At 44.5% G+C, this 14,123-nt stretch overlaps 1 protein-coding gene across 1 annotated transcript in view; it reads right to left on the bottom strand.

Annotated features, from left to right (window-relative positions):
* The window catches only part of DNM3 (dynamin 3), a 169,533-nt gene extending 156,091 nt beyond the window's left edge, over positions 1-13,442 (bottom strand). Inside the window, exon 1 of the mRNA XM_054384182.1 lies at positions 13,297-13,442. Within this exon, the coding sequence (XP_054240157.1) occupies positions 13,297-13,442 (146 nt within the window). The remainder of the gene's footprint in view (positions 1-13,296) is intronic.
* Positions 13,443-14,123: the final 681 nt, after the last annotated feature.

The raw sequence follows: 14,123 nt of genomic DNA, 5'->3' as shown, positions 1-14,123 counted from the left end.
GAGAGGTGGGCACAAGCCAACCTCATGAGGTTCAACAAGACCAAGTGCAAGGTCCTGCATCTGGGTCGAGGCAATCCCAAGCACAAATCCAGGCTGGGCAGTGAGTGGCTGGAAAGCAGCCCTGAGGAGAGGGACTTGGGGGTGCTGGTGGATGAGAAGCTCAAGATGAGCTGTCAATGTGCACTTGCAGCCCAGAAAGCCAACCAGAGCCTGGGCTGCAGCAAGAGAAGTGTGGCCAGCAGGGCCAGGGAGGTGATTCTCCCCCTCTGCTCAGCTCTGAGGAGACCCCACCTGGAGTACTGCATCCAGTTCTGGAGCCCCTGTTACAAGAGGGATATGGACATGCTGGAAGGTGTCCAGAGAAGGGCCACCAGGATGATCAGAGGGCTGGAGCAGCTTTCCTATGAGGACAGACTGAAAGAGTTGGGGCTGTTCAGTCTGGAGAGGAGAAGGCTCTGAGGTGACCTTCTTGTGGCCTTCCAGTATCTGAAGGGGGCTACAAGAAAGCTGGGGAGGGACTTTTTAGGCTATCAGGTAGTGACAGGACTGGGGGGAATGGAATAAAGCTGGAAGTGGGGAGATTCAGGCTGGATGTGAGGAAGAAGTTCTTCCCCATGAGAGTGATGAGAGCCTGGAATGGGTTGTCCAGGGAGGTGGTTGAGGCCCCATCCCTGGAGGTGTTTAAGGCCAGGCTGGATGAGGCTCTGGCCAGCCTGATGTAGTGTGAGGTGTCCCTGACCATGGCAGGGGGATTGGAACTGGATGATCCTTGTGGTACCTTCCAACCCTGACTGATTCTATGATTCAATTTCAGAATGCATTCATTGTTCAAGAGCAAAATATTTTCATTGCCAAATAATTTTTTACCCTAAAAACTATAAAACTACTCACATCTCAGTTATCTAAACTATACTGTCTTCATGCTCCAATACAGCTCATAGCCAGCATCAGAGACCAGGATAAGTATCACAGGATCACAGAATTTACTAAAAAAATTTTTTTTAAATGTTTAAAGGTAACAGCTTCTAGTTTGAATCTGACCTGCTAGAACCCATCTCAAAAACCACTATCAGAGGATGGTGAAAGTTATCCAACACCTTAGCAGTTCATTATACCAACACCTTAGCAGTTCATTATACCAACACCTTAGCAGTTCATTACAACAAGGCAGTTAGGGGTATGAGCTTTGCTACAGCAGACAAGTTTACTGTAAGAAAAAAACAAATAAGGAAGCTCATGTCTCTGTGTACTGTCCATCCTGTATCATATCATCCTCTCTGATGCTCAGGAAGCTGTCAAGCTGAAAAAGTAACTAGGCAAGTCATTAATGGGAAGAGATGAGGACACCCTTTCAAATTTCAGAAAGGGCAGAAACCATAGTGAAATGCTGAAAAGCAAACTACACAGAGGCTCCTTCAGTAGGTTGTCTCCTTATAATGCAGGACTAGAGTGTACAAAGAAAAGAACATATATCAAACAACCAAAATATAAACATAATGTATTCCAAGGGGGATTTCCAGGAAGGGGAGGAACTTTCATTGAGGAGCCCTCTAGCATGCTAACAATATTTATTATGTTAAAAAATAGAATAAAATAAAAAAGACAAAAGAATCTTCAGTTTGTGCAAAGAGCAACGATGCATCCACTACTTAAAGCTTAGTTATTACTTCCAAAGAGTAACTTAAATCTGCTTGATTTTGCCAGTAAAGTCCTGAGAAATATTCCCCACTGTCATCAGTTACATGGTCAGTATTACACAGGATAAATGGTGACTAACTGACATTACTACCGATATCACTAGTGCATGTAAAACATGGGAGGAATCCAGGAAATCAAATAATGGAAGAAAATGTCAATGATGACACAGTAGCTGCACTAATTAAAGAGCTGGAAACAAGCAAAAGTGACACTGATGAATTTTCAAAAAAACAGTAAGTCCTTCTGAAGGAAAAGTCCTCACATTTTTCACAAAGGATAGAAACAAGGGAGACTCAGGATAAAAAAAGCCCAAATTCTCTTACAGAAGAGCACAAATGACCCATCTAAGTCTATTCCATTTTGCCAAACAACAGTGGCAATGTTCTTACGAAAGTTTTTCCACTAACCTTCCACCAAGTGCAGGAAGGTCATATTCCACAGGCTGCTGCTGTGAACAACACTGCCACACAAGCCTTTATTCCCAAGATTTGCCAAGGACTGCAGCTTCCATTGCAACAGGAAGCAATTATGTCAAAAGTCAACAGTTTTCCTGGGCTTTGTTCCAACACAGTGTTTATTGTTTTATGCAAGTGCAGCCTGGCACATGAGGAGTCCTTGTAGCTGGCACTGGCAGCTGATAGCCCTCTCTTGTGCCATGAAACACTGTTTCACAGGGAACACCTACACATGGCTACACTTCCAGAAGCATCTTCCAGTCCAGGGGCAAATGGACAGTGGACAGAAGTGCTACAGAAGGCTTTTACTTTTCTTGCACTTACCATATTTAAGCCTTGAAGCAAAGTGCTACAAAAGAACAAAACAGGGAAAAGCAAAGTGCCACAGAAGAGCCAAACAGGGAAAGGTGTGGTCCAGTGTGACCCTACAAAGGACAGACCCTGGTAATTTCTAAACTCTTTCCTCAGGTTCGCTTTCTAAAACCCATAAACCAAAATCAGTTCATTTCTAAATAAAGAACTCTTAATGCTACAAATAAACATCTGAAGACTTATTTTGACAGAGGAGTTCTTTCTGTCTCTTGATGTAGTCAGAGAAGATCCAGCAGCAGATCCTTTGCCCACTCTTGTTCATCAGGACAAAGGCTATCCAAGCACTGGGAAGTGTACTTTGCATTTAAGCAGAGGCCTTCTTAAAGGTTAAATTCATATCAGCTACTTTCTCAGAGCAGTGTTGTCATCACTGACACTACACCATGGTGTTTATTCTTCCTTAGTGCCTTTGGAACCACAATTCCTCCACCCTCCCAGCACAAAGATAATCCCAAGCCGCATTTTCAAGGAGTCACAAAAGCTTTATGTCACTACCCCTGTTGTGCTTGGATGTTCTTAACCACATACCTTCTTCTTTTCCAGTAATACAGCAGTAGATATCACTTCCTACATCACACTGCTGTTTGGCTATAGATGCTCTTCCTCATTAGCTCCAAGCACAGAGCTCAACTGTTATTACCAGTCAGCACTTGATCACTCACCTCCTCTAATGAGTTACAGAAGGGTAAATGGTTTTTGTTTGGGCACAGTGTCTGTCAGTCAGGAGAGTCTCCCACAGCTTTGTTCAGTGGCTGCAAGATGTCAGCCTAACATAACTGGGCTTACATGAAGATGTACTAAAAAAAAATTAACCTTCTTTACTGAAGACCAATGACTATCTTAATTAGGACTACTAGGCAAGTTAAATGCATTAAGAGGCTGTGGCTTTTTAGTGATCTCCTAAAACTCAGTATCTTTCCAGAGTTTTTTTTGTAAACCACACAGCACAGATGCTGGCATCATGCTTAGTTCAAGTCCTACAATTAAGTTTGATCTCAGTTGAAGGTAAATATTCCTTCAGCTGAGAGATCATTTTAATTAACCTGCTGAATTGAGATGCAGTCCAATACTCAAAAGCAATAACTACACATTGCAGCCCTTGCAGTTTGGGTATGTCCTTAGGGGTGAGAAACTGAGTATTCAGACATCCCAGGGTTGCAAACTATCTCTTCCTTTCAAGTACAGTGGATAAACTTGGTGTCTTTGTGAAGTCATTTTCCAGCCCAGCAGCATCCTTCGCCACCATTGCTGAACTGCTGGAACTGATAGCTGAAGGAGGGATATCCCAGTTATCCATCATTTTCAGGTAAGCAAACAAGTTGAGGCAATAAGAATAATTAAGAAATAATCTTACACAGCACTGCAACCTAACAACCTAAGATGTCTCTTTGGTTCTCCCCTTCCGTATTCCTTTATAGACTTGAAACCGACTATACAAAAATCCAGAGGAAAATGGGACATAAATAAATAAATGAACTCAAGCAGATCTCACCATGGGAATATGGTAAGTACTGACTCTGAAGGTGAGAAATAAGGTATTTTTTAAAAGCCCTTGGAGAACTTCAAATCAGATGGCAGTGATTTCAGACCAGCTGGGCACCGCCATAACAAGTAAGTTCACTGTCAATGCTTAGGCACCGCTGAGGCAAGAAAGCAAAGCCTGAGATTTCCTCTTCATGCAGAAGAATGGAGAAGAGCAGTCTTAAAAGTCACTGAAGTCACTGTCATTATACTTCTATCTGGAAGATGCTTTATTCAAGTAACAGCAGTTCTGCTCAGCAAGCAGCCAGAAATTAGTACATCTCCCTCGTTAAAGCAAACATTAAAGGACTATCAGAAAATCAGTGCCGAAGGTTACTCCGGTCCCAACGGTGAAGCCTTCCCTTAAGCGTGACTGGAGTCAACAGGTTCTCCAAAGTAGGGGACATTGGACCAGAAGTTGAAGGAGGAACAGATCATTATTAGTACCCTAAATCTCATGTCCTATTTTGACAGCAGTGGCAGCACCTCACATTGTGTTTCTGCACAGAAAAAGGCAAGCACTTCCTGGTATTAAAGAAGATGCTTCTCATGTGATAGAAAGTTTTAAAGTCTCAGTATCGCTTATAAGGCTGAAAACCTGCCATATCCAGCTCTGGAAATGTGCCAGGGAAAACCACCCCAGTGGTGGGATGAAGAGTGCTCTGTTTGCAGTGATTATGCTGGGGCTGTAGGCTGGCTGTATGAACAGCTCGGGAAGCTGCCCAGTGCAGGCTCGTCAGCACCGTATGCACGATGCATCTGTCCTCCCTGGCAGGCATCCAAACCTTTGCTGCATCATCCTAATGCCATTTGTGAAAATGCCCTTTTTCCTCTTTCTCTTTCAAGATTTTACAAAAGCTTCTGCTATTTCCTGCCCAATGGTGCTCTCCATCAATTCCAAGCAGGGGGCTGGAGAGGAAGAAACCACGAAACACACACACACACAAAACCCAAACCAAAACCCAACAATTCACAGAATTTTTGTGCTGAAAAGAATAAAGCAGACTTTGCAGGACAACTGTATTCTCCCTAATCAGATATGTTTGCTCTTAGGAAAGGACTAATTTGCATAGGACACTGGTGCACAAAAGCCCATCCATTCTCAGGATGAATACTAATGCAGCAAGATTTTGTACCTCTATATAAGAAATTAACAAGAAAAATTCTTCATTCATTTTAAAGTGTTGTCACTGCTCTAAACAGAAGTGTGTGGGGGGGGTGTTTAACTACAGCTGCCAAATACTATTAATAATGTTTCTTTAGGAAATATGTGAGTAAAACGTTTTTCTCTATAATATAATCAGATATAAACAGAATTAAAAAAAAAAAAGAAAGAAAGAAATCTGATTGCAAGGATCAGAAGTCAAACAACGTGTCCCTAACGCTGCAGGCATCAGCTACATGAAGCAAACTACTATGTAATTAATTACTTGAACTGGATACTCTGTCACCACAAAATATTTAGATGTGGCAAATTTCCCTGCTGTCATCAAAACCCAGACAAAATAAACTCCTGCCCTTCCTCCTAAATCACACTGTCCTGAGCACAGACTTTCTAAGCAATGGTATAGCATAAGGTCAGCTGTGCCACATCTCAGTCCAGTCCAAAACACTTTGCCTCTTCAGAAGCACTGTGAAAATACATTTCCCTCTTTTGTGGCAGACCAGGTGTCAAACAATTGCCTTTCTTGGTACAACAGATTTCAGACTATTGCAGAGCTGGAATATAAATGCATCCAATTCTTCTGCTCCCTCCAGGATATAAACACAATGAGAACTGCAGTACAACAACAGCCTGGATTTACAGACAGACAACTAGAGTAGGAAAAGAGGGATGTTTCCAAAAGAACTAACCCAAGTCTCTCAACTTCTCTTCTCTGGCCACTTCATTCTCTTTTATCTGCCTGTTCATCCTGCTTTGAGCTTGTAGTATGTGCAATTGATTATATAGTCCAGGACAACCTAAGGTCTGTTAAGCTAAACGTTGAAATTTACTATCAGCTTTGTTCTCACATCTCTCAACCCACCAGAAACTGACTACCACAAGAATTGTTTTGTACTAGAAGTCTGACCAAAGCAGTGTTTTATGCTGCTATTTCCCAGAACACTAACAAAGTCATGAGGCTGGAGGTGTCAGCCTATACCCCTAAAGTTTTTCAGCCTGTTCCCTGGATCTGACAGACATTGGGGACCTTCTGTCAGCGTTTGTTCAGCAGCAGAACAAACTAACAAGTGAGCACAACGCTGCCTCAGATGGATTATGCTAAAATTTCTACATTTGTGATGATAAATAGCTCTGGAACATCGCCTACTTCATCCACTGTTGTGCAACAGAGGCTAGAGATGTCTTACATCTAGTGGTTCTCATGCTCAATACAGAGAGCCCTGCCAAGTCTCTGCAGGTGAATTACACACAGACCATCCTTAGAGCATCCTCTGCAGCTAAGCACCACTGAATATCTGTGTACATCTTTTAGCATCTGCACCATACATAGTAAACAAACTACTGAGTGCTTGAGATTACATCCAGCATTGATAATATTATCTCTGAGGGTGGGAAACAGAGCTAAGAGCAACCCTTCTGCACGTGTGAAGAATGAAATCTTGGTTGTTTCACACAGGAACTAGGATGCAGAAATACCAAGCCAGGTACTGAATTAAAAGCACAACTCACACACACAAATTATAAAAGCTGATATTATTCCTAGACACTTCAGTTGGAAACCTCTCTTATCTACAGCTACAGCCTCCCTTGCATCCCAGAGGCTATCACAGACAACAGTGCTTGGCAGTACATCAAAGCCCAGCACACAGTTAAATGTGATTTTCCTCCCCTCTAGTTCAATAATGCTGCCTTGTTAGTCTCAGTGCTACTTGCTGAAGAAAAAGATGCAAGGTCACAGTTAAATAATGCTCACTTCCTGTTCTCAGCATATTTACACTGCAGGCTCTACACTGCAGACACACAGCATTGAAGGGATTCCCAGTAGCCCGTTACACACGAACACAGCAAACAAGGGTAGTTCACAAGCTTCTATTTACTACAAGGCCTTATTTTGAGCTTTACTGTTTAAAAAACAACAAAAAACACCACACAGGAAAAGCAAAAATGGATTCTGTTCCTCTGTGCTTCCAGTCTAGGCAGACATTGTTTAAGAAACCCATGAATACTTAGAAGAATATCATCAGTTTGCTCAATGATCAGCTGATGGATAACAAATCACAAACACAACCTCTCAATGACTAAGCTGTAGTCCTAGTGCTCTGTGACAGGCAGACATCAAAATCTCTCCTACAACATGACAGGCAGAAACTAAACTTCTTTGGGGGAAGAGGAGACACTGCTGCATCTCAGCTGCTCAAAGCAGAACCCAATACTCAGGTTTAATGCCATATAGATATCTAAAGCAGCCATCACACAAAGAAGAGAAATGCCTAACAGCAAGTTTCAGACTACAACACCCTGATTTTATTAAGAGTATATGCTAGCATCTTCCTTTAGGAATACACACAGTTACAACAGAGCAAGGACTCAAGTCTTACACATGTGGATAGGGGGGCAGTAATGTTTACAAGGCAGTCTGAGACCATACAGTAAAGCAGTGGCAGAAAAGTGTCCTTACCTCTCTGCTGCAAGCCACAGCAGCATCACTCCCTATGCTTAAAAGTGAATTTCCAAGCAGTCATACTGTTAAATTCTATTTATCTAAACTAGAAAGCCTTGGTTTCTATTTCCTCTGTAAAAGCAAGTAACTCAAGCCTGAAACCACAGCAGGAGCAGTATCCATCAAAAAAAAACCAGCAAGGCAACAAAGGTGCTTGTTATCTGTTGATTTTAACACTACAAAATCCCAGGCACAGGCTCCTTCCTGCAGGCAGTGAGCACTGGGATTTGTAACATTATGTAAGAGCCAAGAAGTCAGACACACTGTTGAATTTTCAGAAGTGTCTCTGGATTAAGAATCAGAGAAGTTTATGTAACAGGGATACCTATGGTCTGAAAAGAAAAAAAAAAAAAAAAAAAGACCATACCCACACAAACCTCTCATTAGATGACTACTCATCTTTGAACACTGTCAGAGGTGTGCAGCCATCTGCAGTATCTTGATGGATTGACAGTAACAACTGGCATTGAATTTGTAGCACTGATTGCTCAGAAGGCACTCTAGACCAGACTGGGTTTTTTTGAGGGCTTTTTGCAGGGTTTGGAGTCTAGGTGTCAGACTCCAAATACTAAGCTTGTGTTCACTAAATCACTACAATAACCATACACAGTATGTCCAAGTCATATTCAGACTATAGGCAGAGGTAGTTCACAGGTACACTTGCTTTACAAAAATGCTGAGTTAGCATCTCTGTAAACTGCTTGAGACACTGAACTTAAATGCCAGAATACAGGTCAGGACTCCCTACACAGTATCTCATTACAGAGTACAGCTTTTCTTAAAATAGAATAAATCTTTTAATTCACAAATTTTAAATTTTAGAAATAAGATGCATGGATTCTCAAAGTAGTTTTAGAGGAAAACTTTCACTTTTCATGGAGGGAAAAGCACAATGTTAAGAAATCAGCACGTTTGTTTGCATGTCTGCTTTTAACTACACATTGGCTTTGCTTTGCATGTAGCAGCTCTCAAGACTTGACATAAAAATGAACTTACAGCCCACAACTGAGTTACACTGAAGGACAAAACTAGGCCATCAATATCCCATCTAAATGCCCACGTTTGTTCTGCAGCCTCTAAACATAAGAGAGTATTTGGGGATGAAACCCAAATGAGCCATTTGCTGCCGTTCCTATTTAACAGAACACTCAGAAACAATTCTTGCTTTCAGTGCACCAGAGAACTTTGATAACTACACTAATACACTCAATACAGCTGTACAATGGCTTAATCAGTCAGGAAAAGGAGTGGCTGATTCTCATTTCCAGAAGATCCTTAAGAATGCACAGCACCACATTTCAGCTGGCATCTCCAACTGCTTAGCTGTTTTGAGCCTCATTCACAAAAGAAGAGAATTTACTGTAAAAGAGTTTTTCTGGCAGTGACTAGTGACTAAAAGAATAAAATATCTGCACCAATTTTAACTATGTCTCCCCCAGGAAACAGACAAGCTAAGTAGCTGTCGACTTTCTTTGGACTAATTCTCTGCTTCACCAGCCAGATTCAGAGTCCTTTCTCTTCCCCTAATGACTCAACGCAATCTTTTCACAACCGCCATCTCAAGCAAAAAAAAGAATGAGCTGAGCACACAAGGAATCACCATTTGGAAACAAACAAAAAAAATCAGCACATATGTCATAATAAACGGCATGCAGTGGCCATAAGATTATCAAAAGCATCTCAGATAAAAAGCTGTAAAGCTGTATTACCAAACCAGCCCTCAGGCTCTTAAAATGAAAGTGCGTGGTTAATTATGACTGACAGGCTTACAATGAAGAGTTCAGATCTCCTCTAAAGCAGTTATTGAGCCACATGCAGTTTAGACAGTATTAAGCAGAGTAGGAACTAAAGAGCTTTCAGTTTTGAAATCAAATTATTAATTTCTTGCTATTTTTAAGGATAAAATAAGGTTCTGATTAAAATCTGGAGAGACCCTGATAAGGGAGGTTGCCATCTGTGCCTTTCTTTACCTTAAAAGCCCTTTTGCATACATGAAATAATGGAAAATGCTTTCTCTCCAAAGTGAGTGCTTCCTGGCATTAGTTTGCTTTTAAGCAACCCTATTACTATCAATGATAAGATGCTGAAAAAGGGCAAGTGACATAAAAAGTCCTGGTCCTGTACTAATCTATGGCAAAGGAGTAAAACCAGAAGTAGTACCTATCTCCAACTGGAATCCATTGGTATTAGATGTTTGCCTCCCTTTTGGGCTTTTCAATCTCTCTCCCACCCATTCCTACCAGAAGGTTGCATTAGATCTTTTGCTTCAAACACTGGCTCAGTATTTTAAGGGCATATTTACTTCCATTACAAAGAGAAGCAGGCAAGAAGAAGGTTTGCTCTTCGGACAATACAATTTCCTCAAACAAGTGCCACAAGTTCCAGTTAGGAACAGAACACATGAAGGTCTAACCCATAAAGGGAAATGAGTGCTGTCCTCAGGTGCTCTCTGGAATCTCTTTCCATTTAAATATAACCAGAATCCTCAGAGGAAACTCTTCCAACACAGTCCTTGACTATGAAAAGAAGCAATCTCCTTACGCACAGAGGAACAGTAAGGGAACAGCAAACTCTCTAAATATCTTAGCAGATGCCAATCCAAATAGCTGCAACAAGAGCTACATTGGGAAATTTCATACTGCCCCACTCCAGCCTTGTTCCAAGCCAGCCTACACTGACATAAGTAGCTCTGGATGTCACACAGTTCCTGGAGCAGGCAAACATTCATCCTCATGCAACACCAGCACCAATATAGATCAAACATGCAAACTAACCCCAACATATTCACTGACTATTCTTGGTAATTAAGGATGCTGTGTGCACCTAAACAAGGGTTGGTACTACCCTGGGAACAGTGACGGATGTGTGTCACTCAGCAGCTTCAGCAATAACAGGATTTGGATCCTACTTCCAGAACCATTTGCCAGCCTACAGAATGATGCCCAAGCCACAACCCTTTTGGAAAATTCCAGCATAGTATAGCTGGTTGGTAACAGCATAGCTCAACATGTTTCCTGGGCTGCTTGGCTCCATAAAGAAGCTCAATTTTGATACCACCTGCAAGCTAGAAAACAGGCTTCTTCCATCGAAGTGGGGGAAAAAAGTCCTCCTTGCACAACGAAAGGCCCTGTGAAGGGCTGAAATGAGTACGATGGCCTAGAAGCTACAGGCAGCATTCTGATCTTAAAGTTAAGAACCTAAGTAACTTCACTAGAGCTCCACTAACAAATATTCAGGTTACCAGCCAACAGCATGTTTGTAGCACAACCCTGGCCTCCACATGAAGGACAGCATGACTTCCTCTTACTAATTACAGCTATTCCTGAAGAGAAGAGAGCTTCAATGTCTCTCTGAAGAATAAGAGTTCAACAGCTACTAATGATAATGATTCATGTGGTAAAAAAACCCCAACACAGTAAGAACAACAAAACACACACACACACAAATCCAAACACAAAAATGAGCATTAAAGCTCAAACTTCAGAGCAACACTAGGACCATTTTATTTTGATGTCAGTTTCAAAGCTGTGTGGCTATTAGTCAGCGTTCACCCTGTGGTTAATCATACACATCATGAAATGTACCACTAACACAGAGGACAGATGCAGATGTAACAAACTTCTTGTTTGCAGAGAGTAGCTTCATTATCCTGTGCAAAGAGGAATGTCCTATGGCTTACTCAGAAGAGCCACAGGCTGATTCAACAAGCAAAATGCTCCTCTGATCTCCTGGGTATTTATTAATCTGGTTCAGAGGATTCACAATCAAGTTCTCGCAGCTTAGCAAGTAGACATGTGCTAACCACACATACCTACTCAGTCTGGAGGAAAGGCAAAATTTAAAACAGTTGCTCAGCTCTCATGGAACAGGTCTCAAGTTCTGCATTTTAATGTCGCATTTGCAACAGGCTCCCAGCTTGCAAGCAGGGAGGTACTACAGATAAGCTGACTCTGTACTTAACATGTTACTGTGCAAAACCACTATGTGGAACTCTGAGATAGAGTTGGAAGAATCCAAATTTCAGATCCCATGTGACAGAGACACTGTGGTGCTCTACAGCAGTCTGTAAGCTCTTCTCCAAACAGACTCTCTTGCAGCGTCTGCAGGCTGCATGGTAACTACAAGGATGAAAAAAAGTCATTGTTCTTAGCTTTTCTCCATAATTCTTCCTAGAAATGTGCACATCTCACTTATGCAGCTGATTGGAGCCTCTTGTTCAAACAGATCAGATCATGACAAACTGCTCATTTTCTCGTTTTGCTCCAGGTGGCTGAGGTGGAAGAGGGCTGCACGGGAGGGAGCAGCTCCACCTGCGGATCAGATGGAGCTGATGCCTCTAGCAGGGGAGCAAGCACAAGCATACAGCAGCAGTAAGCTCTTACATCAGAGCAGCTGGGTCCAAAGACATCAGCCCACAGCCCATCACATTCAGCCCCGATCACAGGTGGGTGCTGCCCCAGACACCAAAATATCCTTACAAAGACGCTTCTCAGCACATGGGCTTTCACAGCTTAATGGACACACAAATCAAAGAGTCAAAAGGTTGCAAAAGTACTTTTTCAAGAAAGGCTTGCTTAAAGAAAACTGTAATAATTTAACGGCAAATCATGATTTCTGAGGTTCTCAGTTGGGCTTTTTAAACTCGAGAGACTGGCAGTCTGTCAACATCAGTAATTAGCTACAGTCTTCAAGCAGAAAGATGAAAAAGAATTGACATTTAACACAGTAAGTCCTGGAGATACAGAACAGTGTAGGGTTTTTATACTGTACATCCAGGGCTATAGCAGTCTGACACACGGGCCAGCCTTTGCTGAGACACAGCATTTAATGTCACCTTTAATGAAAGCCTCTGCGTATGAAAGCTCCCCAACTGCTGACACAGGGCAGCACTCCGGGTCCTGTGTGCTGCTTCGCGATTGCAGCCACGCTCTAGAATCCCCTCCAGCAGCCGCACGCCGTTTGCACCAAACCCCGCAGGAACTTTTCGAAGCAGCAAGCGCAGTTCATGTTTAACCTCAGGAGATCTTCAGGGACACAGTCTGTCCACCCAAAGGCCCACCCCAATCGCCTGCCTGCCCCTCCTTCCTTATTTTTAGGAAAGATGCTAACAGCTCTATACGCACATTAGAACCGCGTGCAGCGAAGGTCTGAGAATCGTTAACCGACCAGATTCACAAACCGCACTGCAGGGAGAATTTGAGGTTTCAAACGTATTTCTTGCCCAGATGCCAGTTAAGACTCCCGCACCGGGCACACGGCCGCGCTCACACCGGAGTTGCGGCGGCTTCTCCGCAACACGCAGATCAAGGACGCCGCCGTGCCAGAGCCCGCCCCGCCACCCCCGCGGCACCGGGGAGCGCACTGAGCATCCCCGGGCGGCACGGAGTCAGGAACCCGTCCCCACTCCCCGTCCTCCCTCCCTGTCTCCCCCTTGTACATCTCACTGGTCACCGTCGCCGCCACGGGGATGCGGCGCTAAAAGGAGAGGGAGGGGGCGCGCGGAGAGGGTTAGAAGCGGGGAGCAGCCACCGGAACGGTGCGCGCCGCCGACGGGGCTGCGGGGGGTGTCGCGTCCGCGGCCTCACCTGGAGACGCAGTTCTCCAGCACCGAGCTCTTGCCGGCGCTCTGCCCGCCCACCACCGCAATCTGCGGCAGGTCCAGCAGGCAGTTCTGGCCCAGCGCCGCGAACGCATCCTGCAGCCGGTTGACGAGCGGGATGAGACCCTCCATCCCGCCGTGCCGTCCCCTCCCCGCCTCTCGGCCGCTGACAGGTATGGGCCGCGAACTGCGCATGCGCCACACCCACAGATGGGGGCGGGAACTCGGAGGCAAGGCCACGCCCCTGTCTGCTGCGGCCCCGCCCAGTGCGGGTTGCGCTGCCAGTGCCGATGCGAACGGCCCGGGAGCTCCGGGAGTTCGTGGTGCGGGCGTCCTATCTGCCCTTTCTGTAGTGCCAGCGGCCGGGCACCGGCAGAGCCTCTCCCCGGACACCGACACAGACATGAAGCTTTTGGGGAGCCCCCACGCGCGGTGCCTGAGCAGCCGAACGGTTCGTCTCCACGCGTGGACACGCCGGCCCCCGTTCCGCTACCTTTGGGGGCAAGGCCCGCGTCTCCATTGTGTCCACACACCTACCCGCACGGCCGCTGTGCTGCTCGCCGCCTCCTCCCGAGAGCCCCAAGCCCAGCCAACCATCCTGGGCGAGCAGGCCTGCAACGTATCCTGTGAGCCCCAGTGCAGGGCCGCACCTGGCTGGGCCACCCTCCGGCACCCAGGGGAGGTCTGTGCTCACTCCTCTATGGCTTTACCACCAAACTGAGAACAGGGGGCTCGTGTGTGAGAAACGAGCTCGCTCTCCTAAAAAAAAAATGTTGAGGGACAAAGTCGGTTAAAGGTTTATTTACAGTGTTG

This window comes from Indicator indicator, chromosome 10 (genome assembly GCF_027791375.1).
Source record: "Indicator indicator isolate 239-I01 chromosome 10, UM_Iind_1.1, whole genome shotgun sequence".
NCBI classification, from domain to species: domain Eukaryota; kingdom Metazoa; phylum Chordata; class Aves; order Piciformes; family Indicatoridae; genus Indicator; species Indicator indicator.
The sequence above is the reverse complement of the archived record's forward strand: the minus strand, read 5'-3'. Positions and strand labels throughout refer to the sequence as shown.